This window comes from Heloderma suspectum, chromosome 2 (genome assembly GCF_057233095.1).
Source record: "Heloderma suspectum isolate Gila_16-S chromosome 2, 16-S_ref, whole genome shotgun sequence".
NCBI lineage: Eukaryota > Metazoa > Chordata > Lepidosauria > Squamata > Helodermatidae > Heloderma > Heloderma suspectum.
This window is the reverse complement of record NC_139459.1, coordinates 371,349,853-371,376,051: the sequence shown is the minus strand read 5'-3', so window position 1 is coordinate 371,376,051 and position 26,199 is coordinate 371,349,853. Positions and strand designations below refer to the sequence as shown.

Sequence of the window (26,199 nt, the reverse complement as noted above, 5' to 3'; positions counted from 1 at the left end):
ATCAGCCTCTTTCAGCCTAACCTACCTCGCAGGGCTGTTGTGGGGATAAAATGGGGGGGATTGGATCTGGGCCTTTCGCTCCTCCCTCAGCTTAACCTACTTGACAGGGCTGTTGTGTGGATACAATAGGCAGGGGAGGAATTAAACCTGTGCCAGTCACCCTGTCTCAACCTACCCTACCTCACAGGGCTGTTGTGGGGATAAAGTGGGCAGGAGGAATTCAGAGATTTTTAAAAATCTGTAAAGAGTGGCTAGTATCCAACGTTAGTCCTATGTAGAATAGACCCATTGAAATGAATGAGACGTATGTTAGTCATGACTAACTGAAGTTTCATTCATTTCAATGGGTCTGCTCTACATAGGACTAACATTGGATCCTGCCCAGTGATTCCAGAAAGCCATGACATTGAAGAAGTAGAGCCTGTGACACTTTCTTCTGCAGACCCCAAAGGTATGCAAGATCAGAATAAGCGGTTTATTCATCACAGTAACCTCCAGTGACCATACAATCTGTCAAGCTCTTCCCAGCTATTTTTACACCTGTACTGGGAGAAACAAGGACCTGTCTCATGGCACCTGTAGCACATTTCTTATGGCATAGGGCAGGGGCGGGCAACTTGAAGCTTCCCAGATCTTGTTGGACTGCAACTCCCATCAGCCCTAGTAGCCAGCATGGCCAATGGTAAAGGATGGTGGGAGCTGAAGTCCCAAACATCTAGGTTCAGCTTCATCAAAGGTATGAAGTGTGATCCTCAATTGGCAGGGGGGGGCGTGTAGGGGAGAAACTTAAAATGGCAAATGCAATTCAGTCTAAGCAAGGGTAAAGTCATGCAGAGTGGGACATAACATCCTAACTTCATAGATGCTGATGGGATTTAAAAAAACCAGGAAGAAAAAATCTTGGGGTTGTGGTGCTTGAGGAAAACGTTGGCCCAATGTGCAAAAGGCAAATCCCATGTTAGGCATAATTAGGAAAGGAGTCAGAAATAAAGCTGCCAGTATCATAATACTGTGAACTTGAGCACACTCCGGGAGAGAGCAGAGGACAGGAAGGCCTGGCGTGCTATGGTCCATGGGGTCACGAAGAGTCGGACATGGCTTAACAACTGAACAACAACATCATAATACTAATATCAAGGTCCCTAAGCGGCCTGGGAGCTCGATATTTGAGGGAGTGCCTCTCCCTATATATGCCTGCCCAAGGACTGAGATCTGTTGGAGGTGCCCTCCTCTGCGTCCCACCAGTGTGATACATACACTATGGTGGGACATAAGAGAGGGCTTTCTCTGCTGTGGCACCCCAGTTGTGGAATGCCCTCCCCTTGGAGGCCCAATTGGCGCAGGCATTAGTCTCATTTCAGTGCCAAGTAAAAACGTGACTTTTTACCAAAGCCTTAGAGGGCTAAATGCATTCCCTAATGTAGCACACTTTTAATTGATTGTTTTAGATTTTAATTGGTATTAGCTTGCTTAATGTTTTAAGATGTTTTTAGGTGTTAAAATTATTTATTGTTTTATACTGCTTAAATTGATTTTATCTGTACACTGCCCTGAGATCTTAACGATGTAGGGTGGGATACAAATGTTTTAAATAAAATAAATAAATACCATAATGCCTTTTTATCAGCTTTCCCCAAAGTAATGCCCTTCAGGTGCTTTGGACTACCATCCCCCTCTGCCCCAGCCAACATAGCCAATGGTCAGGGATGATGGGGGTAATGCATGCTGTGAAGAAAGTGGATAGGGAGACATTTTTCTCCCTGTCTCATAATACTAGAACCCAACAGGGTTACCCCATGAAGCTGATTGGTGGGAGATTCAGGACAGGTAAAAGGACGGATTTCTTCATACAACGCAGAGTCAAACTATGGAATTCGCTACCACAAGACATAGTGATGGCCACCACTTTGGATGGCTTTAAAAGGGGCTTGGACAAATTCATGGAGGAGAAGGCAATCGGTGGCTACTGGTCCTGATGGCTATATGATACCTCTAGTATCAGAAGCAGTATGCCTCTGTGCACCAGTTGCTGGGGAACATGGGTGGGTGGGTGCTGCTGCACTCCTGTCCTGCTTGTGGATTTCCTGTTGGGGCAGCTGGTTGGCCACTGTGTGAACAGACTACTGGATGAGATGGACACTTGGTCTGATCCAGCAGGGCTCTTCTTGTGTTCTTATGAGTTGTAGTCTAAAACATCTGGAGAGCCTTGAGGAAGCCTGCTTCATGCAAATCTATGTGGGACAACCAGATGTGGAATACTGTGTGTACAGTTCTGGTAACTGCAGCTCAAAAAGGATGTTGTAGAGTTGTAAAAGGGGCAGAAAGGGGCAAGAACAACTCCCCTATGAGGAAAGGTGACGACTGAGGCTTTTTAGCTTAGAGAAAAGGCGAGGAAGGGGGAACAAAGTATATAAAATTATGCATGGTATGAAGAAAGTATGCAGAGAGATTTTTAATGTATTTACTTTTTTGTGTTTATGCAATCCTTAGCCTGCTGACACCTCTTTCTTGTGGACGGTGCCTGCTCGGCCACCTAAGCAATGGCACTGTCCCCTATTCCCGAAGACTGGAAACAGAGCAGTTGAAACCCAGATGGAACCTCCTTCGTAAACCAATTTGAGTCATGTCTAAGAATGAATCGATACATTTAAAAAAGCTCGATATCAGGTACTGGGGACAAACAACGGGAGAAAGCCATCATCTTCATTTCCTCTTTGTCACCTTTGGGGTGCTGGTGGAATTTGACTGATCACAGTTAGAAACAGAATGCAGGGCTGAATGTATCCTTGGGTTCATCCAGTGAATCTAGTTCGAGCCTTGTGTCCACTTTCAAGAGGGTGAGAAATGAGCACTACACCTCAAACACAAGCGTTTGATTATTATTATTAATAATAATAACAACTACTACTACTACTACTACTACTACTACTACTGTATGTCAACCTTTCCCAAGCAGGTACCCTCCAGATGTGTTGAACTGCACCTCCTAGAACCCCCCACCCAGCTGTCCACACAGGTAGCAGGTTAGTTTCCTCCACCACACCTGAGGCAGGAGGCTAGTTTTGGGGGCCCAGGACAGGCTGTGTAGACCGGGGACTCAGGAGCAGGGCCAGTGTCAAGGGTTAGCATGGTCCGGCACCTGCCAAAGGCCCACACCCCAGCAGAGGCCCATTGATATGACCCCCTCCCCGAGTTGCTCCGCCTCTTCAACATTGTAACCTGCTCGTTCACCTGCCTCTCGCTCTGGCTCACACAATGCTGATGGTGAGAAAGAAAAGCAGGAGATGCCACGGCCTCCTTGCTGCCCAGCTCTCTGCCTGCCAAGCAAGCGGTAGCGAGGAGGAGGAGGAGCAGCTGGTGACAGTGGTGAAGGCCGACTCACCCTGGGAGGGGGCCCATTGAGGGTGTCTTGCCCAAGGGCCATCAAAAACCTGGACCTGGTACTGTTCAGGAGGGACAGTCGAAGGACTGCCACCCCCAGCATCTGCCGCCAGAGGCAGCTCCTTCCCTCTGCCCTAACGGTAGGGCCGGCCTGGTTGAGGCTGCTGTGAAATTACACCGGAACAGAGCCAAAGGTGGTAGCAGGGTATACAAAGTCAGCTTCAGAGGTGTAGAACACCCTTCCCCCACAACCTGCCACCCTCCAGGTGTGGCTCGACTAGAAGCCCCGTCAGCCAGCATGGCCAGTAGTCGGGGATGATGGGCGTGACAATCCTACACACCTGGGGGGGGTGCCAGGTTGGTGCAGGGGGTGCGGGGGGCTGCTGTCGAGCTTTGCTGTTGTAGAAGGGTATTGCATGTTCTCCTCTGCAAAGCAGAGGGTCAGGCGCCTCAGAGTTAAACCTGTAGAGCGCTGATTCCTAGAGAGGCGTGGGAACTGGGCCTGTGTGCCCCTGAGCGTGCACACGTGTGTGTGTGTGTGTGTGTGTGTATGCAGGCGTGCATGCATGCGCACACAATCTGCACTGCTCACAGGCTCCTCCCCTTCCTCAGAAGCTGGATTTTGAATTTCTCAGCACAGGGGGGATTGCATCCATGTAGAAGCAGTGAGTTTTAAAGGCTTATTTTTTTGTATGAAGGAGGCTCTCAGAAAGGAGAAGAGAAGAGGGAGAAGGGAGATTTGGGGGCGGGCGGGCCGTGGGGGCTGGGTGGGAAGGGGTTCAAGACTGGGTATAGGGGTCCGTTATTCACGCAGCTGTGTCCGCACAGACCAGGGACAGGGGAGAAAGAGAGAAAACCTTTAGTCACCTTTAGTCTTCCTTTGCAAAACAAGCTGAACAATTTCCAGAGTGGCTGCTGTGTAAATCTGTCACAGCAGGGACAATGGCCAGGTGTCCTACTTTACAGAGGACAGTCCTCTATCTCAGGTTATCCTCTATTTGGAGTGTTGTCCAGTCCAAATCTGGTTTAAAGATACAGAACTATAAGAAGCGAGAGCAACAGGGACTTTGAGATTAACCCTCAGTGTTTAGTACCTGGTCACGGTCATGCCCACTATGGTCAGATGTATCATAGTTCTATTTCAATTACAGGATTTATTTCTACATTTGCTTCTAGACGTACAAACCAGCATATCCAATTGTTATGCAAAGCAGTGTCCTCTCTTGTTTTCTTTTTTTTCTTTTTTCGGTGATGCATGTCCTCTAAGCGGCCATGCCTTGAAGACTTGCCGGATTGATCGTAGGCTTTATTTATTGTATTTATTTCATTTCTATACCGACCAGTAGCTGAAGCTGTCTGGGCGGTTCACAAAAATTAAAACCAAAAAGCATGCAATAAAACAATATAAAATATAAAAGCATTAATGGGCCAATTCTCTCTGCATCTGGACAGATTTTGTCAGGGGAAGGATGATTTCCATTTTTTAAACAATTGATCTCTTTCTCACTCATACTACTAGGCTGCTTTTCAGAATAATGGGGGTCCTTCCCCTCACCCCCCACCCCGCCCCCAAAATGGGGGCCCTTCCAAATAATGGGGGTCCTGCAAAATAATGGGGGTCCTTCCCTCACCCCCCCGTGCAAAAAAGCAGCTTACAAAACAGAGCACATATTTAAACTTTAAAAGCCGCAATGACAGTAACAGTTGACATTTCAAACATTAAAATATGCATTCAAGCCAGCCAGGTAAACAGTAGAAAGATAAAACCTCCACAAGAAAGGCTAAAAATAGCTACTTGGCCAAAGGTAGCCAGAAATAAAATATTCTTAAGGGCTCCCCTGACAATGTACAGGAAAGGGGCCAACATGTATATCCCGTGGGAAAGGTGATCCACACATGTGGGGTCGCCATCAATTGTATGCTCTAGTACAGCCTTTGCCAAGCCTTCCAGATGTGTTAGACTACAACAACCATCACCCCCAGCCAATGGCCATGCTAGCTAGGGCTGATAGGAGTTGTAGCCCAATGTATCTGGAGGTCACCAGGTCGGGGAAGGGTGCTCGAATAAATCTGTTTTTGTTGTTGCTGTTATTCACTTATACTAGCTTCACTAACTAACTAACTTCAGCATACTATACTTCACTAACATGTATTAAGAGCTGTTACACAGATTAAAAACAAAAACAGGTTTACAGCCTGGAGGACAGCACTCGAAAGGTGGTGATAGTGGGGAAACAGATTCCATAATACATTTGTTCATCTTCGAGGTGCCACAAGACTGTCTTGTTTTTTGTTTTTGTGGGGGGTTATTTTCACGATTTCTGCAGTACGGTTCTCCTTCTTTTGTTGTTTTGGGGAGGGTGTCTGAGAATAATGTCAGAGACGAGGGTTGTAGAGATGGAGGGAGTTTGTGGTGGCCAACATAAAAATGCCCTGCCAGATCAGACCAAATGTCCATCTAGCCCAATTTCCTGGTTCCAGCATCTCCAAGTTCCTATCCCCAAGCGGCTCCTTCTCGTCTGTTGCTCCTCGGCAAGGGCACTGCTGGGCGCTTAAAAGATTTGGGGCCCAAGGCCCACAGGACACAAGCCTGCATAAAATCTGCAAATGCTTTTTTTAATCTCTGTATGCACATTTAGAAATAATAACTAGGATTTATTTAAATTTCAGAGTAGGTGAAACCTGTGGATTAATTTATCTTCAAAATCATCTCAAATAAAATGAATTTGAGAGCAATCCTATAGCCCCTAGACAGTGTCGGATAGTTCAGATTCCTGGATCCGAGGTCAGGGACAGCGCTCTGACAACAAGCCCAGGAGTCTGCGCTCCCCTCGCAGCTGGCACTGCGCATGCTGCCTCTCCACGCTTGCAAGTGACCTCAGAGAGAAGGGAAAGGTGGGGTTCAGTGCGCAGGGAGGCGCCTTGGGAGGCCGGCTCACAAAGAATCCTTGGCCTCTTCAGCCTCCTTCCCTCCCGCTCTGTAGAGCCCCAGCTGGATGGGTGAAAAAGCCTCTGCACTCCCACCTCTACACTCCTCCCGCTCTGCATAGGATGTCGGTCAGCCTCTGAGTTCAGAGGCTGATGGACATCCCACTAGGATTGTGCCTGTCTTCACTTAATTTGTACCCTGGCCCAGGTCATCCCAAACCAATGGGGAAAGGGTTTTTTTTCTTCCTAAGCTTTATCACCACGCTTGGAATACTGTGTACAGTTCTGGTCATCACACCTAAAAAAAGATATTGTAGAGCTGGAAAAACAGCAGAAAGGGCAACTAAAATGATCAAGGGGCTGGAGCATCTCCCCTAGGAGGGAAGGTTACAACGGCTGGGATTCTTTAGCTTGGAAAAAAGGAGGGTAAGGGGAGACATGATAGAGGGGTACAAAATTATGCATGGTGTGGAGAATGTGGGTAGGGAGACATTTTTTCTCCTCATAATACTAGAACCCAAAGGGGTCACCACATGAAGCTGATTGCTGGGAGATCAAGACAGATAAAAGGAAGGACGTCTTCACACAGCGCAGTTAAACTATGGAATTCGCTACCTCAGGAAGTAGTGATGGCCACCACTTTGGATGGCTTTAAAAGGGGGTTGGACAAATTCCTGGAGGAAAAGGTTATCAGTGGCTACTAGTCCTCATGGTTATATGCTACCTCCAGGCTCAGAGGCAGTGAGCCTATGTACACCATTTGCTGGGGAACATGGGCAGGAGGGTGCTGTTGCACTCATGTCTGCTGGTGGGTTCCTGCTCAGCAGCTGGTCGGCCACTGTGTGAACAGAATGCTGGGCTAGATGGACCCTTGGTCTGATCCAGCAGGGCTATTCTTATGTTTTTATCGCCATACTAAGGAAGAATTTGTGTGGTTGTGTGTTGCAGCATGCAAGGGGTCTGGGAAATCGATTCGGGGCCAGGGCCCCATGGACCCAGGACCAACAATGATCCTGTTCCTCAGCAACTGATATTCTGAATATGGAGGGTACATTTCACCACTGGTTCAGTGGCCCTCGATTGTTCCAGCTTCTGTAAAAGTGTGCCATCTTCTAAAGCTGTCTAAGCACCTGGCTCTCATCGCATCTTTCAGCAGCAAGTTCCATAAGTGAATTGTGTGTCATGTAAAGAAGTATTTTCTCTATCCTGACTCTTTTCCTCATAAATGTAATGCAACGGCCAAAAAATTCTCATGTTATCAGAGAATGAGGATTCCCCCCTTCTTCTTTTTTCCTGCATTCCCTCTAATAGTGAACACAGGTGCTGAGTGGCGATAAGATTGTAGCTCAAATGGGACCACTAAGAAACAAGAGAGACTTATCAACATGCTTTGGGAGGAACCCCAAAAGTTTTCAGAAGTACAATAAAAAAAAAAACACCTAAGGGGGCAAATAACAACAATCCGAAAAATGGCCTCTGAGGTCTAAGGATGCTTGGTTGCCATGGAATATTGTCAGTTGGGGGAGGGGTTAAAAACTCGGGAGGGGTGAGAGATAGGGAGCAGGGTCACCAGCTCCCTCCAGCTCCTCCCACCATCACCTGTCACCTGGCAGTAGGGGTGTTGGAGAAATCCAAAACAGGTTCAAATGACCGGTTTCTGTGGAGCCCACGGTGGAATGGCATCTTTCGAGTCACGTAGGCTTGTGGACCTTTTTTTTTTTTACTTTCTGGAATTGTACACAAATTTAGCCGTACAAAAGTTACTGAAAATACACTAATATATATACCTATAACATACACACAGTTTTATACCTCTCTCTTCAGCCTCCGCCGTATAGCACTCTTTTTGTGTGTGCGCTCTGCTCATTGATTGTACACCACCGAGCTAAGAAAACTACGCAAAATATTACATGCCAGCAAACGCCATGTAAATTGCAGGTGTCTTTTTGGTGTACTTTTCTGATGGAGGGGGAAATCTGATTCCATCAATGAGAGCATGGAATGAGAGACGCCTGACAATTCGCAAAACATAGACGGAACAGATTAAATAAAATCCATACTTTCTGACCTGGCAGGAGCTGTTCCAGGAGTGAAGGGAAGCTGTCCTCCATCAGTTCAGCTGGTGGAATTTGGGGTGCTGGTGGAATTTGACTGATCACGGTTGGAAACAGAGTGCAGGGCTGAATGTATCCTTGGGTTCATCTAGCCAACCCCTGAGTCACCAGTAACTTTTGGCCCCTCCTGTGCTTGAATTGTCTTCCATTCCGGCGGTTGTCATAGAATCATAGAATAGTAGGGTTGGAGGGAGCCTACAAGGCCATTGAGTCCAACTCCCTGCTCATTGCGGGAGTCCAAGTCAGAGCATCAAAGTCATAAGAGGTTCGTAACTAAAAACAAAACAAAGTTTGCTTTTTTCCATCCTCCCTCCCTATCCCTTTTCCTTTTGTGTCATGTCTTTTAGATGGTAAGCCTCCATGGGCAGAGACCATCTTATATGCTTGAACGTTTGGCTGAAGTGCGGGGCAAAAATCTTTCAAATAAATAAATCACAGTATTCCAGAGGAGAGTATACTTAGCTGGAACCCTGAACTCTTTGGACCACTCCTGCTTGGGGGGCGGGGGAGGGTACATGGCATCATTTTTTGTAGTTTTAATTTTATAAACTGCCATCCTGCATCCCTCCCCGCCCCCCGAGTTGTCTTTTTTCCTAAACAAAAAAGCCCTAAATCAGCCTTCCTCAATCTGGTGCCCTCCAGAGGGTTTGAGCTACAACTCCCAGAATTCCTGAGCATCGGCCATTTTGCTGGGGCTGATGGGAGTTGAATCCAAACATCTGGAGGCATCAGGTTGGGGAAAGGGTGCCCTAAAGTTTTCAGTCCTTCCACTGTGTGATGTGGACAACCAAAAGGGGATGTCATATTCCAAATGTGGCTACATCATAGATTTATCTATTTATTTTTCATTTCTATACCACTCAATAGCTGAAGCTCTTTGGGTGGTTCACAAAAATTAAAACCAAAAAGCGCAGGATACAGCAATATAAAATATGAAAGCATTAAAACCACAATATAACAATACAACCAGAATAATACCTAGCAGCAATGCAGATATTTAAAACAGAGATTTAAAACACCAAAGCTAAAAGACTAGGAAGCTAAAATGCTAACATACTGGGAAAATAAAAAGGTCTTCACCTGGTGCTGGAAGGAGTACAACATAGGTGCCAGGCAAACCTCTCTATGGAGCTCATTCCACAGCCGGGGTGCCACAGCACAAAAGGCCCTCTTCCTGGTAGCCATCCACCTCACTTCCTTTGGAGGGGCTCACGGAGAAGGACCGCTGAGGATGATCTTAGGGTCTGGGCAGGCACATATGGGAGGAGGCGATCCTTCAGATAACCTGGCCCCAAGCTGTTAAGGGCTTTGAATGTTAATACCAGCACTTTGAATCCGGCCTGGAAATGGACTGGCAGCCAGTACAGCTTGAAAAGTACGGGCGTGATATGATCTCGTTGGCCAGTCCCTGTTAACAATCTTGCTGCCCTATTTTGGACCAGCTGAAGTTTCCGGACCGTTTTTGAAGGCAGCCCCACGTATAACGCATTGCAGTAATCAAGTGTGTTTACCTGAGCCCACTAGCATATACTGGAAATGTTGTGTGCGTGGGTGCGTGTGTGTGAGAGGAGTGGGTGGGCTACCCCGATGTATATCATGTTACACTTAACTTTGAATCCCACCTCTCGCCTTGTTGCATAGGCACCAGGAAGTCTGATACCCATCCAAGGATGAAAATGAAAAAGGAGGCTGCAGCAGGTCCGGAGTCGGATGGGCCCCTGGAAGAGTCTGGAAGTGCCCTCCGTGTCATCGAGGCTGGGGTGGCCAGAGAGAGTTTGCATCAGGCGATGCCACATCGGATTAAATGGGAGCCGGAGGAAGGGCAGCTGCAGCTCTGGGAGGCCCAGTGGCAGGACTTCCTGAAGGTCGCAGAGTCCTCACACTCCGTGTGGGGAAACACGCAGCCATCAGAGGACAAGACCACTCCCGCTCTCTCCGACGTGCCCCAGGGGCCTGGCACGGAAGGGGTGTCGAGGGGCCTGCTGGCTTTCGGAGAGGGAGAACAGGCAACTTCTAGGACCCTAGAAGCGGGAGATCAAAAGGCGAAGGAGAGCAATGGGACCTCAGAGGCGGAAGTCCAGCGCCAATGTTTCAGGGCGTTCTGCTATCGGGAGGCCGAGGGGCCCAGGATGGCGTGCAGTCGACTCCAGGGACTCTGCCGGGGGTGGCTGAAGCCGGAAAACCGCACCAAAGAGCAGATCGTGGAGCTGGTGCTCCTGGAGCAGTTCCTGGCTGTCCTGCCCACAGAGATCCAGAACTGGGTCAGGAGGCACGGAACTGAGAGCTGCTCCCTGGCGGTGGCCCTGGCCGAGGATTTCCTGCTCCGGCAGCGAGAGTCAGAGAGAGTGGATGGGCAGGTAAGGATGTTTCATCCTACATCATCCTGAGAGGCCCATAGCTCAACAGGTAGAGCTCAGGCTTTGCATGCGGAAAGCCCCAGGTTCAATCCCCTGCGTTTCCAATTAAAAAAGGGATCTCAGGTAGCTGGTGGTGGAAACCCTGGAAGTGCCAGACACCCTGGAAAACTGCTGCCAGTCAGCGTAGGTAATACTGGGCTGGGATGACAAATCCTCTGACCCAGTACAAGGCAACGTTCTTTCTAAAGGTGGCAGTGAAGATGGACAGACGCTCCTGGCTCCAAAATCATAGAGTTGCAAGGGATCGTGCAGGTCATTTAGCAGCCAAGCCCCCCCCCCCCCGAGGAACCCAAGGAGGCCCTGCAGGGAGGCAGAAGCTCTGTGGGCCACGTTTGGCTTGCAGAGCGGAGGTCCCACATCCCTGATCTAGCTCAGGATCTGCAGTGCAGGAATCTTACAACTTTGGCCTCCCTGAGCAATGGCTGCCCAGCCTCTGCTTAGAACACCTCCAACGAAGAAAACCCACCACCTCCCAAAGCAGCCTGTTTCACTGTCTGGGGCAGCTCTTCCCGTTACGTGAGCATTCATGACAAGCTACGCCGCCCCCGGTGCCATGCTGCATATCCAACCCCCGCTTGGGGGTTGTCGTGCGATGCGAGCCCAGCGAGCGTGGGTTAAGCGAGGGTTAAACAACCCTTGCATAAATAACCCCAACACAGACCACGGGTTGTTTAACCCTCGCATAAACCACGCTCAACGGGTTCACACGACACCCCCAAGCGGGGGCTACATGTTCAAAATGGCGGCCGCAGACACCCCACGGCCTTGCTGTGTGCTAAATAACCTGTGGTGGGCTGTTGTGTTGTGCAAACAGCCCCAGTGTTTGGCCAAAATCTGCATACTTCGATTTCCACCCCATCAGTTCTAGTCCTTCGGATCTTTGAAGACCGCTATATTGCCTCCTTTAGTCTTCTCCTCTCTCCTGCCTTGTCTCGTTTCTCTCTTCCTCGCTTACGTTCCATAGCTCAGAATTAGGACGTGAGCTTTGCATGCAGAGGCTCCCAGGTCCGACCGACCCTTGGCCTCCCCAGTTAAAACAGGATCTCTGAGGTACCAGAATAGACAGTTCTGGGCTAGGTGGCCTCGTGACTCCCCGTAACACAGCTTAAAGGCAGCCTTCCCCAACCTGGCGCCCTCCAGATGTATGGGGCTTCAACTCCCACCCGCCCCAGCCAGCATGGCCAATAGTCAGGAATGCTGGGAGTTGTAGTCCAAACTATCTGGAGGGCACCACGCCGAGGAAAGCTGGCTTAGGGCCTTCATTTGATCTGAGGAGTGGGCAGAGCACCCAGTTTGCATACGGTGGGTGGGCTCCCAGATCCAGTCCCTGACAAAGTGCCAGCTCCAGCTTTTAGAGCGCAAGGAAACCTCAGGGGTCCCCCCCCCTTCCGTAGGTCTGCCTTCTCACCGCCATTGTCACCAGCTGCTCTGTGGTCATGATTGCTCCCACTTGCTGGCTTGGCAGGCAGAGAGCCAGGGAGCAAGGAGGCCGTGACCTTTGCTGCTCCTCCTTCCCATCACCCCCATTGTCCGGGCCGGAGCGAGAGGCAGGGGAACAAGCAGGTTGCCATGGCGAGGAGGAGGAGGAGCAACTCCAGGGCGCTCTGGTCAGTGGGCCCCCGCTGGGTGTGGGCCCTCGGCAGGAGCCCAACCAGGCCTCCCCTTGACGCTGGCCCGGCCCTGACATCACCAATTCAACCAGGGATGGGAAACTTCTTGTTAAATATTCCCCCAGGAAAGTGTTGGTGGGTCGGAGCCAGGTGTGGCTAAAACATACATAGGCAGAGCTAAAGCCCCAAAATAGGAGCAAAGAGCAGCAAAAGCGGGACAGCCCTTTTCATTCTGCCACCCGCATTTTCTCTCTCTTCCTCTTTTCTTTCTTTCTTTCTTTCTTTCTTTCTTTCTTTCTTTCTTTCTTTCTCACCTCCTGACATCCCATCCAGTCAGACACAGACACACACTCACTCACAAATACTGACATTTCTCCATGGTCTCAGGTAGGGTTCTTTGCCAACCTATAAACAATCTCCATTAAAATGGGTTGGCACAGACCGTGCTCAAGAACATGGATAATAGCTGACAATTGTGATTGCAAACGCCATTGGTCAGAAGCTGTACTCCGCAGTGTGTTGTATCTAATGGGACCCCCTTCTGCTGTTTTAGGTGCTGGGTACATTTGATGAACCGGCTGTGGGTTTCTCTGGAGCAGGCCAGACTTCTCTGGAGATGGGGAAGAAGCATCCCAGCAGAGAGATTAAACAGGAGAGCACGAGTGATGCCATCGTTCTAGGTAAGGTTTACCGTATCTCTTTATTAGATCCCATCTGAGCTTCTCAAGAGACAGCTTTGGTTTATGATTTGTCTGTGTGTAACACATACACACACACACTGGAATGGCTTCCCCCATTCCCCAAGCATCTACATCCAGCTAAAAGCAAAAGAAAGAACTTCTTTGCAGGATCTGAGCAAAATTCTATCCAGCCCAGTGTCCTGTTTCCAACAGTGGACAGCCAGAGTCCAAGCAGAGTATGAAGGTGACTGCCTTTCCCCTCTTGTTTGCACCCAAGCATTTGGTAGTCAGAGATACACTGCCTCCGAATATGGCAGTTCTCTTTTATTAAGCATGGACCTATCCTATATCAATTTGACCAGCCCTTTCAGTTGTTATCACCATGAGTTATGGCGGTGCTTTCTGATAACGACCTCCAAATATATGCCCCTTTCATCTGGCTAACACAGTCTGTGAGATCTCCCCCAGCTCCTTGGTATAATAATAGGCCAAATGTATCTAGGAACAATGGTGGTAAGAAGATCAGAAGAGCCCTGCTGGATCCAGCATTCTGTTCACACAGTGGCCAAACAGCTACCCATGGGAAACTCACAAGCAGGACAGGAGTGCAACAGCACCCTCCCGCCCATGTTCCCCAGCAACTAGTGTACATAGGCATACTGCCTCTGGTACTGAAGGTAGCAAATGGTCATGAGGACTAGTAGCCATTGATGGCCTTATCCTCCATGAATTTGTCCAATCCCATTTTAAAGCCATCTAAAGTGGTGGCCATCACTACCTCTTGTGGAAGTGAATTCATAGAATCAGAATAGTATGGTTAGAAGGGGCCTACAAGGCCATCGAGTCCAACCCCCTGCTCAATACAGGAATCCAAGTCAGAGCATCCCTGACAGATGGCTGTCCAGCTTCGTCTTGGATGCCTCCAGTGTGGGAGAGCCCACCACCTCCCTGGGTCATTGGTTCCATTGTCGTATTGCTGTAACAGTCAGGACGTTTTTCCTGATGTTCAGCCGGAATCTGGCTTCCTCTAACTTGCGCCCATTATTCGGTGTCCTGCACTCTGGGATGATCAAGAAGAGATCCTGGCCTTCCTCTCTGTGACAACCTTTCAAGTACTTGAAGAGCGCGATCCTATCTCCCCTCAGTCTTCTCTTCTCAAGGCTAAACATGCCCAGTTCTTTCAGTCTCTCTTCATAGGGCTTTGTTTCCAGTCCTCTGATCATCTTTGTTGCCCACCTCTGAACCCCTTCCAGTTTGTCTGCTTCCTTCTTAAAGTGTGGACCCCAGAACTGGACACAGTACTCCAGATGAGGCCTCACCAGTGCTGAGTAGAGGGGAACTAGTACTTCCCAGGATTTGGAAGCTGTACTTCTATTAATGCAGCCCAAAATAGCATTTGCCTTATTTGCAGCCACATCACATTGTTGGCTCATAGTCAGCTTGTGATCTACCACAATTCCAAGATCCTTCTCGCTTGTAGTATTGTTGAGCCGAGTGATGAGGGCCTGGACTTAACTGACCACGACACCACTGCTTTGACCACATTTCTTCTCTTTTCCAGTAGGCGACCGGCTGGCGAAGGAGCATGGTAAGGACCCACAAGGGATTATGTCTGAGTCTGAAGGTGCAATCTTTGGCAGTCCAGATGGATCAGAGAGATGGGTGGAAAGTGGACCACAGACATGGAAGAAAAAATCCCTTCCGGGGCTGGGTGGTGGCGACCTTTGCAGAATTCCCGCCTCCCGAAGATCACATAAAGGGGTGGGGAGGAACACGTGCCCCGTTTGCGGTAGAGCCTTCACTCGCAAATCAAGCCTGAATAGACATCTGATTATTCACACAGGAGAGAAGCCTTACCAGTGTCCCGACTGCGGGAAAAGCTTCAATCGGAAAACCAACCTCGTCGCCCATGAGGCGGTCCACGCGGTAGAGAAGTCGTACCAGTGCGCAGACTGCGGGAGAGCTTTCAAGCCGAAATGGGGCATTACCGCATACCAGACGGATCACACCGGGGAGAAGGTGTCCAAATGCTCGGCCTGCAAGAAGAGCTCCAGGCAGAGAGCGAATGCAACGAGACGCAGAATGCTGAGCAAGCTGCGGAAGGAAGCACCAGGGCTGCCCCTGGAAAAAACAGAGCGCGAGGAGGAGGAAGACGGATCCGGCCATCGAGATGAACTGGACAGGCAGCTGGACAGTGAAACGTCAGAGAGGGAGAATAAGCCTGTTATAGGTCCGGGTAGCGACTCTGGCAAAACTAAAGCCCCGCCGAAACTATATAAAGGAAAGAGAAGGAGTCCCTGCCCTGTGTGCGGGAAAATTTTTGCCACTCAGTCGAGCGTTAATAGACACCAGAGAATCCACACGGGAGAGAAGCCGCACAAATGCTCCAACTGCGGGAAAAGCTTTAATCAGAAGACGAGCCTCCTGACCCACATGGTCATCCACACCGAACAGAGGCCACACCGATGCTCCGAGTGCGGGAAAAGCTTCCGGCATTCGTCAGGCCTCCTGGTGCACCAGAGAATGCACACGGGGGAGAAGCCGCACAATTGCTCCATCTGTCGGAAGAGCTTCAGTCAGCGGGCGCATGTGATCAAACACATCGTGAGGAAGCACGCGAGGGAGAGACCACTGGCCCGCCTCGCTCAAGCTCCCGATGGCTGAGGCACCCTTCGCCCCGCCAAACGAAAATGTGACTGTACACTTGAATCTTACATTTGAAAACGTTTATTTTCGGTGTGTGTAAGTGTAGGAATTAGCCATCCATACAGGGTGCTCTTCTGTGTTTCTGCACAAGTCGTTGTACTGGACATGAAGAGTCCAGAGCGCTTGATCAGAGAGAGAAAACCCCTGAAGGCAACTTCTTATACTGTGGATCTCCGCCAGGAGTATTGAAACTGGGATCAGTGGAGGCTGGTGGTTCCTCTGTCGGTGGGGCGGTAAATCTGCTCTGGGTTCCAGTCAGAACCAGCCAGAACTCTCAAGGAGTTATCCAAGGCATTGAACCTATTTTGGGGCTAGGGTTCAGCATCTTGGATAGCTCCTTTAGAGTTCTGGCTGAAACCCAGAGCGGATTCACTGCCCCATTCTGCTGCTAAAATTATTTCCGTGGGCTGCCGCTTTGATCCCATGACACCAGTTCTGAAATCTCGTCACTGGCTCCCTATTCAGTCTAGGATTCAGTGTAAGCTGCTGCTTCTGACTTTTAAAACCTATCGTGATTTAGCGCCTCCTTATGTTTCAGCCCTTATTTCGCATCACAGCCCTGCTCACATTCTTTGCTCTTCTCATGCTTTGCTTCCTACCTGTCCTCCAAGGGTTTCTACGTCCCTTGCCTGGCTCCATGCATCCTCTCTTGCTGCTCCTGACGCTTGGAATTCTCTTCCAGAGTATTTGTAGACTCTTGATTCAATTAACTGTATTTTAAATCTCAGTTAAAAACCTTTCCCTTTTCCAAAGCATTCGGAACTTTGATTGAATTGTATTATTGCTGGTAACATTGATTATTTGGTTTTGTAGTGTTTTCCTGTGCCTGTCTGCTGTATTCCCTTCCCTTCCCTTTGGTCTTATTTTGTGATTTTATTAGAATGTACGCCTTCGTGGCAGGGATTTCCTGTTTTATTCTGTACAGTGCCCCGTGCATCGACGGAGCTAAATAAATAAATAAAAGGAGCCACCAGCCTCCACTGACTGGGATCCCAGTCCAGCCCTCCAGGGTGCCCCTGAGGGCCACACCCCTTCCACTAGCCTTCCCCCTTTCCCCGGATCATTTGGTGGCTGCCTGGCATTTGTGCCTCCCCCCCCCCCCCAATTGTCAGGAATGAATCTGAGCGTGTGGAGATGTCTGGCAGCTCAGATTCGGAATCAGAATGGGAACAGCCAGAACAGGGAGGGAGCCTACCTAGTGAGCCCAGATGTGGCGAGACTTTCTTCCCAAGACCTTGACACACAGATGGCCCAGCCTGAACGGCTCCCCCGTTGCTCCCCCATGAGAACCCCGGTTTCGGAGGAGGAGGGCGAGGGGTGTGACTTGCGGGATGCTAGGGTCCGTTGCAGAGCGAAGCAGGAAACGTTAGGGGCAGGGTTCAGACGCTCCACCAGGCTGGCCACTCGTGGAAGCCAACGTAGGAGGGAGTCACCCTAAGGGAGGGGCATCCCTGCCAAGCAAGCCTGGCCGAGAAGTTCATGCCCAGACTGCAGGCAGCTTCTCTAACTTCCACTTGGTCTTCTCTATTGATATTCGTAGATGTGTGGATTAGCTGGTTTGATTCAGTCTGAGAGATTCCAAGAATCTGCATTTGTAAAGAAGCTAGTTGGCCTGAAGCTTTGTTTCCCCGGGAGTGTGTTGCCGAAGGGAGAGGAGGAAGGACTGTGACACTCATTCTCAAAGGCTGAAATGCCTCTCCTGGGGATGACTTACTGGCAGAAAGTGCTTTAAGTTACAGTATGTTGCTCTTTCAGCCCTGCCTCCTTTGCCTTTGGGCCCGCCCACCACTGGAAGGTTCTGTGAAACTGAATTCGGCCCTCGGGCTGAAAGAGCTTCCACACCCCTGGTTCACAGTTAGCGATTTCAGCCATGACACCCACTGCAGAGACAGAGCCAAATGGATCGCTCTTCCTGGAGGCTGATTGGAAGGGGGTAAAAACAGCAGCAAATCCCGTTGGAGATTGAGTAGGCCGACTCCCCCGTGGGCGGGCTCTTGTATGTTCCCGCGGCGCCTGAGGGTTCCTCGCACTGCACACCAGCGCACTCTGGTGCCCAGCATGGGAAGGACTGCCACAGGTATCCTCCTGCTCAGAGGGAAACGTTCCCTTCGGTAGATGTATATTGTAATCCTGTGCAAAAATGTATATTGTAATCCTGTGTAATCCTTTGCTGTGCAAAGAAGGATTGGTTGATTGGCATGCACAGATACTCCACAGAAGAAGAGAGATGAGGGAGAGATTTGGACTATGTGGAACAGTGCCAACACCAGGTTTTGGAGGACCCGTGCACAAGACACCCCCAATGGGCCCCCTCCTGTAGTGAGTCCACCTTCTCACACCTATTGTCCCCGGCTGCTCTTACTTCTCCTCGTCTTCCTCCTCCTGGCTCCCGCTTGCTGGCTTGGCAGGCAGAGAGCCAGGGAGCAGGCAGGCCATGGCGCCTCCTGCGCCTCCTCTTCACCCCCACCGTTGTCCGGGCCGGAGCGAGAGGCAGGCGAACAAGCAGGTCACAGTGGTGAAGAGGAGGAGGAGCAACTCCAGGGGGCTCTTGTCTGTGGGCCCCTGCTGGGGTGTGGCCCTTGGCAGGTGCCTGACCAGGCCTACTCTGACGCTGGCCCTGACCATATCTTTGTGTGTTTTTAGTGGCATGATAAAATAAGTCTCTACTGTACTTTTTGGTAACTTACAGTGCAATTGTATACATGTTTATGCAGGAGTAAGTCCCACTGAGTTCAATGGGGCTTACTCCCAGGTAAGTGGGTAGGAGAATTTCAATCTTAGTTTTTGGGGGTGGGAAGTACAGTATTTTTGCTAAGCCACCCATGTGTAATATGTATGCTGAAAGCCCCAGGTTCAATCCCCACATGAAAAAGGAATTTGAGTGGAATAATAAACCTTTCCATTTTTAAATAGTATTTTATAGCAAAAAAATAGTTTAGGTCATTATTTGTTTCTCACTTTTCAATCATCATCATCAGCTAAGCTTAGTTTACAATTAGTATAAAAATAGAACATAGTGAAACAAAGCAATTAAAACAAAACAACACACCTTTAAAACAGCTAACCCTTTTAAAACGTAAGAAAGGCAGCCATACTCAAACGTCCAGCTGTTAAAGGTAAGACATAGCAAATGACAGATTGAAAGCCAGCTGGAATGTCTGAAGACTGAAAGCAAGGGAGCCTAGCAAATTTTTACTAGCAGATAATTCCACAGTTGTGGCACCACCACGAAGAAGGCGTTGAAGGACAATTTATGACTAGTAGCCATTCCAGCAGGTTGTACAAAGGGAGATGAGAGGGGGAAGCAGGGCCATTCCACCTGCTACTTAATTTTTTCCTTTTCCACCCCCAACCTTTTTTCCTTGTGTATCGTGTCTTTTTAGGATGTAAACCTGCAGGCAGGGACTGTCTTGATTTCATAGATCATAGAATCATAGAATAGTAGGGTTGGAAGGGGCCTACAAGGCCATCGAGTCCAACCCCTTGCTCAATGCAGGAATCCACGTCAGAGCATTTACTGATTGCATATAAGTCGCTCTAGGACCCTTTTTGGCTGAAGGGCAGGATAAAAAAAATGCTTTAAACATATAAGTTTAGGGCAACTTTCAAAAATATAAGTAGATACTGTCCCATTGGAGCAATTACAAATCTGTGTCAATGGTGGGAATAGGCAGTTGAAATCTGCATCGCACTTTTGAACAATGAGATATACAACTTGCAGTGCAGTCCTTTACATGTCTACTCAAAAGTAAGTCCCACTGAGTTCAATAGAGCTGACTCCTAAGTGTATACAGGACTGCAGCTCAAAGTAAAATCTACTTGTTTCTGAGACAGTCATACAAATATGGGGAATATATATTTTAGGAAAAAAAACCCTTCTCCAACATATTGACCAATTGGCTTGATTTTATTAGGAATTTTCTGTTGCAATATTTGTTGGGTGTTCTTTCTGCATGGGAAAGGCAAATGGGCAAATAGCTTGAGAATTTAGAGAAAGGAGACAGACTTGTGACTTTTAGGCTGCAATCCTATGCATGTTTAGATGGAGAAAACTCCTACAACTCCCAGTATTCCCCAACCAGCTGTTTCAGCTGGGGAATGCTGGGAGTTGTAGGAGTGTTCTCCATCTAAATATGCATAGGACTGCAGCCTTAATGACATACATTTTATTTTTTAACATCAAACTCCTAATTGGCTCCAGGTCTTTACACACTTTGTTTATTTGTGATATTTATACGGTGCCTTTCAGCCAAAATTGTTTCAAGATGCAGCCTGGCACTTTGTGATTAGCAGGACACCAACATTATCTGCCAACCCCCCGGATCGCTCTGTTCCCTCTGAACTTAGCTGCAATCCCCACAGTAGCGTAGGGCGGGGGGGATGGATTTTCCCAGCAACAACATTTTGTTCCCTGTTGTAATGAAAAGCATTCTGGGCGGCTTGCTCTTGAAGGGGCAATGAAGACCCATTCACTTCACCAAAGACCTACTCCTGGTGGTGACAAAAACTGCTAGAACTGGGGTTTCTTGATATCGATCAACAGATCCACACAGCGGCCTGAATTTTTGGCCTCTCCTTTGGGGCATGGCTATGGCGACTGTCATGATGAGTTCCTGCACCTCAGAATTTACCCCTACACCACTGTTGGCTGATCGTTAAAATGCATGCAAAAGTATAATTATAAAAGGTGGAAGAAGGATCAAGAAGTAAGAGAAGTGGATTGAATTTCCCGATTCCCAATCTGTATCTGATGAAAACCCAGGGAAAAAAGAGAGGGGCGGGTTGGGAGAAGAGAACGTAGAAACCCCCCTAATCTGCTGGGAGAAAAAATAATCCCAGTTGCACAAAGTGCAACAGAGAGCGCTTCATCGGAGGGATCGATTGACTTGCTCCGAAAGGAGCCAGCCATCTGCTGACTCCAGCAATGGTGGCTGACAACAATAATATTGGCCTACAGTACAGGGTTGCTGTGAGGATTGCACCAAGATAATGTACGTGCAGTGTCTGAACAACTGCAAGTGCTATATAAAGGCAACGTATTATAATAATTATTATACGTACAATAAAAAGTATTATACAAATTGTAACTATTATACTTATGATAAAAGAGAGAGAGGGGTTTGATAGAGCAATGCAACACGTATTTTTTATTTAAGTAATCAAAGCACAAGAAAGGATGACGTAACCAAGAAAATACAGACGGAGGAGGTAGGGATGGGAGGGGCCTCAAAATGGGGAATTTAGATAACACAGAAACTGACACACATCTAGCTGGGATCAGGGCCTGAATTGGAGATGCCCCAGACCAACAAATAGAAACAGTTTTCTGTTTTGTCATGAAAGAACAACTGGATATAAAAGTTATACAAAAAAAAGTAACAGATGGCCATGGGATCAGCAATGCAGGCCTCACAAGAGTGGAACCTGTACCAGCACCTTTATCTCCTGTTCTCTGCCTAAAAGAGACAGCTGGAAGGCATCCCGCTTCAGTGATGATAAACGGGCGTATGAAAGAACTTTGTGGCAGTTCTACCACAGTCTACAAAAGGACGAACTGCAATCGTGCCTCCCACATTCGTCCGCAAGCCCACCCGCTTTCACGAGTGACCTGGCCTTCTCAGCTGCGCACAGCACGCCCTCTTTCCCTCGACCACGTTGCCTGATTCCATCCACCGGTGTGCCTCGTCCATCTGGTGGCACAATCACTCTTCATCTCGGGGAGACAAGTGGAATGGCTATGAATTCCAAGTGGCTCAGAGTGGATTAACAGTGTTCTGCTTGGCCAGAGCAAAAAGGGAATGGGAAGCTTTGTGGCATTTGGGGCTCACCTTGAGAAAAGCTTGCCAGGTTCAAAGCGGAAGGCAAACACGCATGCGGTAAGCGGGCTTTGTCCAGCCGGCACCCACCTTGGCCAGTGTGCTTGCCTCGGGCTGTCTGGGTGAGAGAGGTTGACGGGGTGCTTCACTACGGCTCAAGATGGGCTTCTCAAAGCACTGAGGGGCAGTTCTGTCTCAATCCCGTGGCTGAGGGGGACAGCCCAGCCCAGGAGAAGGGGTTCTTAGAAACCCATGGTTCGGAAGGAGGCCCATGGTATCCGTCCCAGCCGTTCCATTGTGAGAAGTGTTCTGCTGGGCCGGAGCAAAAAGGGGACAGGGAGAAGAGGACGGGGCGAGGGGATTTGAGGAGAAATGGGAATTGTCCTCTCCTCGCTTAAGTCTCATAGGCTTCATCTGAGGCAGCTGCTCACTCTGCCCAATGGAAGGGCCGGCCCTGATTACTCCCCTAACCCATTCTAAATTACATTGGTGAAATGAAGAAAGCTTGATGAAACCAGGGATGGATTTTTGTATGGAAGGACAGTGAGCTGCATTCGGTTCTGGTACTCAAAACAAGTTCCTGGTCTCAGAATTCTTTCATTCTGAGCATATGCCTTTATACTAGGCTGTGCCTGGGGGATCTCAGGGTTCTTGTTAAAAATTAAGTGGATCCCGCGGTCCTGAAGTCTGCCCACTCCGGATTAAAGTCTCACCATCTCATGGAACAGAAACCGATGTTTGGGCCATTGAGAGCAGCCAAGATGCAGGCAATGCATAGGACCTTCATCTCTGTGTGTCCAGCTGGGATGAAGCCAGATATAACAATCTCAACCCACAAAGAGGAAACATACCATTTAAAGGCACAGGAGCTGTGAAAAGCCCAACGGTATTTTCCCTTTTCCACGCTAGACAGGCAGTTACTGTGATTGCATTTTATTCACAAAACCTTTACAAAATCACGGCAGGTCAACTCTGAAAAAAAAGTTGTGAGGACAGGAACCTGGGCTGCAAGTGGCTGAGAGTGGTGCCCTCTCAATGCGGTGCAAAAAGTGCATCAAGACAGGTTGGGAATTCTCTGTTTAAGCAGATGCTGAACAGCCATGAGTCAGGAGTGCCGCTGTTGCGCCATTTTTCCTGAACTGAGCTGGGGGTGGGACTAGATGACCTCCAAGTGCACTCCAAGTCTAAAATTCTACAATTCAAATTCCAGAGACCAGGGCTAGTATGGAAGCAAGCTTCATTTGTAACAGCAACCAGTGCAAAAATTCTGTCACGGGCCCTCAAAACAAGAGTGGTGGAAGCGAGTAGTACACCTCTGCCATCCACCAGTTCTTAGTGGTTTGAAAGCCAGTAACTGTAATGGTTTAGTGCATAAGAACACAAGAAGAGCCCTGCTGGATCAGACCAAGGGCCCATCACACAGTGGCCAACCAGCTGTCGACCAGGAACCCACAAGCAAGGCATGAGCGCAACAGCACCCTCCCACCCATGTTTCCCAGCAACTGGTGTACAGAGGCATACTGCCTCTGATCCTGGAGGCAGCATATGGCCATGAGGACTAGTAGCCATTGCTAACCTTCTCCTCCATGCACTTGTCCAAGCCCCTTTTAAAGCCATCCAAAGTGGTGGCCATCACTAAGTCTTGTGGTAGCGAATTTCATAGTTTGGCTCTGCGCTGTGTGAAGAAGCCCTTCCTTTGATCTGTCCTGAATCTCCCCCCAATCAGCTTCAGGGGATGAACCCGGGTTCTAGTGATGCAAGAAGGACCCTCAGTATTGTACTGGAAGCCCAAAACCCGGAATGGGCTGGCTAGAAACTTCAGCATCTTATGCTGCATTCCTGTGTTCCCTACGTTTTATTATGGTACAGGTGTGTGTGTTTTATACCTCTGTAGCTTAGTTTGTTTTTATTCTTCGTGCCATTTGCCCTGGGAGCTTTGTTATCACATTTTTAAAATAAACTACTTCTTCCCGCATTACAGCTAACCCCACCTCACTTGCCTTTTGGCTCTCCTCTTGGCACAGCATCGTCATGGGAGAAAGCGTACCTGTCGGAACTCTCCCTCCTGTGTATCCTGTAAAGCTATTTTAAACTGGACGACTTCAACCGAGCCCTGTTTGCCTCCGAAGCACCCTGGCCTGCTGGTTTTGGCAGGTGACCCGACACACCGCCTGCACTTTGGTCCTATGTTATGCTTTCTCCCAACCCCACTTTCTCCTTGGGCCTTCCTTGGTTGTGGATTCCCTCTCCGATTCCTATGAGGAGAACTATTAGTGTGGCTGATTGCCAGAGTCACAGACTTGCCAAAAGTTTTGATAACTAGCTGGGGAGAATCCCAAAGAGCTCCTGCTGCCAGTCAGAAAACTGAGCTAGATGGATCTGTGGCATGACTAGGGTGGCCAGGAGTCCTACTTTACAGAGGACAGTCCTCAATTAGAAGGTATCGTCTATTGGATGGGCTATCCAATCAAAGAACCCTAAGATTTTAATTAAAATAATAGTTATTTCTAAACTTGTACCTATACATATAAATCTGCATATGCAACTGTTATGCATGTTGGGATCCTCTTGTGTGCTTTTTTCTTTTGGTTGATGCATTTCCTTTTTTTCTTTTATTTTTTTGGTGATGCCTATATGGCCAGCCTAAGCCTGACTCACTAAGGTGGCTTCTGTGTCAAGAGCCAGCATGCTGTAGTGACTCGAGTGCTGGACTTGGAAATTGTCTCTCAAAATTCTCCATCCTACTTGCGAGCAGAGAAATGTGTGTGTGGTGGTGGTGGGGGCACTAAATTTCTCCTGGGGTAAGAGAATCCCCCTTCGGTTTCTTGGGGACTGGAGCTCCCTCAAGTGGCAACAGCACAGCTTCTTTCATTTTTCCTAAAAAATAGTGGAGAATATTCAGAGACCATTCTGCAAAGTGGCCTCCCTTTTCTAGGGGAGTGAGAGACAGGAAAACCTCAGAAAACCTCTTCCAAAATTCCTTCTGGGAAATTTCATCTCAGCTGTAGTTTGCTTAGGACTGTGTTAAAAGTTGGATCAAGCAACTGACCAGACGGCTGAGGCATATTTCAGCAAGAAGTGGAAGTTCCTGTCAGTGGGCTTTATGAGTGCAGGCAGCCTTTCAGTCACATCTCTAATTCGTCCTCCCGGGAGACAACATACCTGGTGAGTCCACGGGTCTTCACGACATACCTGGGTCTTGATCCCACACAGCAAGGAGTCTCCCACTACTACCACTCTTCTCTTCTTCTTCTTGTAGGCCTGGGTTTCATCACCTCTGTTTGACTGACCTTCAGCCTCTTGCTCACTCTCATGTAGGTTCCCCTGTGATTCTTCCTCTGCAGGCCGTCCTCCAGTCTCATCCGCAAGTACCAGGAATTGGTTCCACAGCTCCACTGGTTCCACTGGTGCAGAGTGGCGTCTAGTTCTTCTCCTAACTGTCACCCTTTTCCAAGGAGTATCCTCTACTCCATTTTTCTTCACCTCAGCATTTCCCACTGCCTCATCTTGCTGTTGCTCTTCAAGCTTCTGGTCTTCCCTTTGCTGCTATAGCTCCACCGTTCTCCACTCTTCGTGTTCTCTTATTCCCCGGAGAGTCGACAGTTGCCGCTCTAGTCCTCTTACTTTTTCTTCCAGCAGCGTGATCAACTTGCACTTGTTGCAGGTGTAGGCCATGTTGTTCTCAGGCAAGAAAACAAACATTGCACACACCTTGCAGGTCACCACCACTGGAGAGTCTTGTCCTTCCATAGCCTCTTTTCCCTTTTTGTGTCTAGCTTTGTGATTGTTCTAGACTAGCTTGTGCCTGTTCCTCTACTCAGTAGAGGTTAAAAGCAGAGTCCCACTTGTGTGAAAGTGTGTGTTATAAGACAAATAAATGGAAAAAAGTTAGTTAAAAATAAAATAAAATGAAAAATGAAAAAAAAATGTTAGGGGCCTCCCCCTTGAACTCCCCTGCTGAACTCCCCTGGCCAACTCCTGTTTGCTCCCCTTGTTCGCTCACTCTGGTCGCTCGCTGTCTGGGAGCTTGCTTGCTTCTGTAGTCCCTGGACCAGCTGGAGCAGCTTGCTCTGCTCTGCTCTGCTCTGCTCAGCTGGGAGGCGGGAAACAGACTGAAGCTTCCCGCCCACTCAGCTGCTGGGAGTACTCAGGCCACCCCCCCACCCCACCCCCAATTATCATTTTCTATCATGTGATCTGTTGTTCAGTCATTAAGTCATGTCCGACTCTTCGTGACCCCATGGACCATAGCACGCCAGGCCTTCCTGTCCTCCGCTCTCTCCCGGAGTGTGCTCAAATTCATATTCATTGCATCGGTGATGCTATCTAGCCATCTCATCCTCTGCCGTCCCTTTCTCCTTTTGCCTTCAATCTTTCCCAGCATCAGGGTCTTTTCCAGTGACTTTTCTCTTCGCATTAGGTGGCCAAAATATTGGAGCTTCAGCTTCAGTATCTGTCCTTCCAATGAGCAGTCAGGGTTGATTTCCTTTTGGATGGACTGATTTGACCTCCTTGCATTCCAGGGGACTCGTAAGAGTCTTCTCCAG

General features: G+C 48.8%; 1 protein-coding gene across 4 annotated transcripts; it reads left to right on the top strand.

Moving 5' to 3' along the window:
• The first annotated feature begins 364 nt into the window (after positions 1–364).
• Positions 365–16,793, top strand: LOC146356074 (uncharacterized). Of its 4 annotated transcripts, XM_084831584.1 has the most exons (6): positions 365–451; positions 2,491–2,667; positions 10,065–10,780; positions 13,004–13,130; positions 14,692–14,718; positions 14,974–16,793. In XM_084831584.1, exons 3-6 carry the CDS (start codon positions 10,094–10,096, stop codon positions 15,792–15,794), a joined length of 1,662 nt encoding a protein of 553 aa, XP_084687710.1. In that variant the 5' UTR covers positions 365–451; positions 2,491–2,667; positions 10,065–10,093; the 3' UTR covers positions 15,795–16,793. The 4 variants fall into 4 exon arrangements, with proteins under 4 accessions (XP_084687710.1, XP_084687709.1, XP_084687707.1 ...); XM_084831583.1 differs by having other exon boundaries at positions 14,695–16,793; XM_084831581.1 differs by having other exon boundaries at positions 14,692–16,793.
• The last annotated feature ends 9,406 nt before the right edge of the window (positions 16,794–26,199 follow it).

Excerpts from the sequence above, each read along its gene's own strand:
- LOC146356074 (XM_084831581.1), top strand. The coding sequence starts at position 10,094 with ATGAAAATGAAAAAGGAGGCTGCAGCAGGTCCGGAGTCGGATGGGCCC. Across the intron at positions 10,781-13,003 it reads CAGAGAGAGTGGATGGGCAG|GTGCTGGGTACATTTGATGA; the intron begins GTAAGGATGTTT and ends CTGCTGTTTTAG. Across the intron at positions 13,131-14,691 it reads GAGTGATGCCATCGTTCTAG|TAGGCGACCGGCTGGCGAAG; the intron begins GTAAGGTTTACC and ends TCTCTTTTCCAG.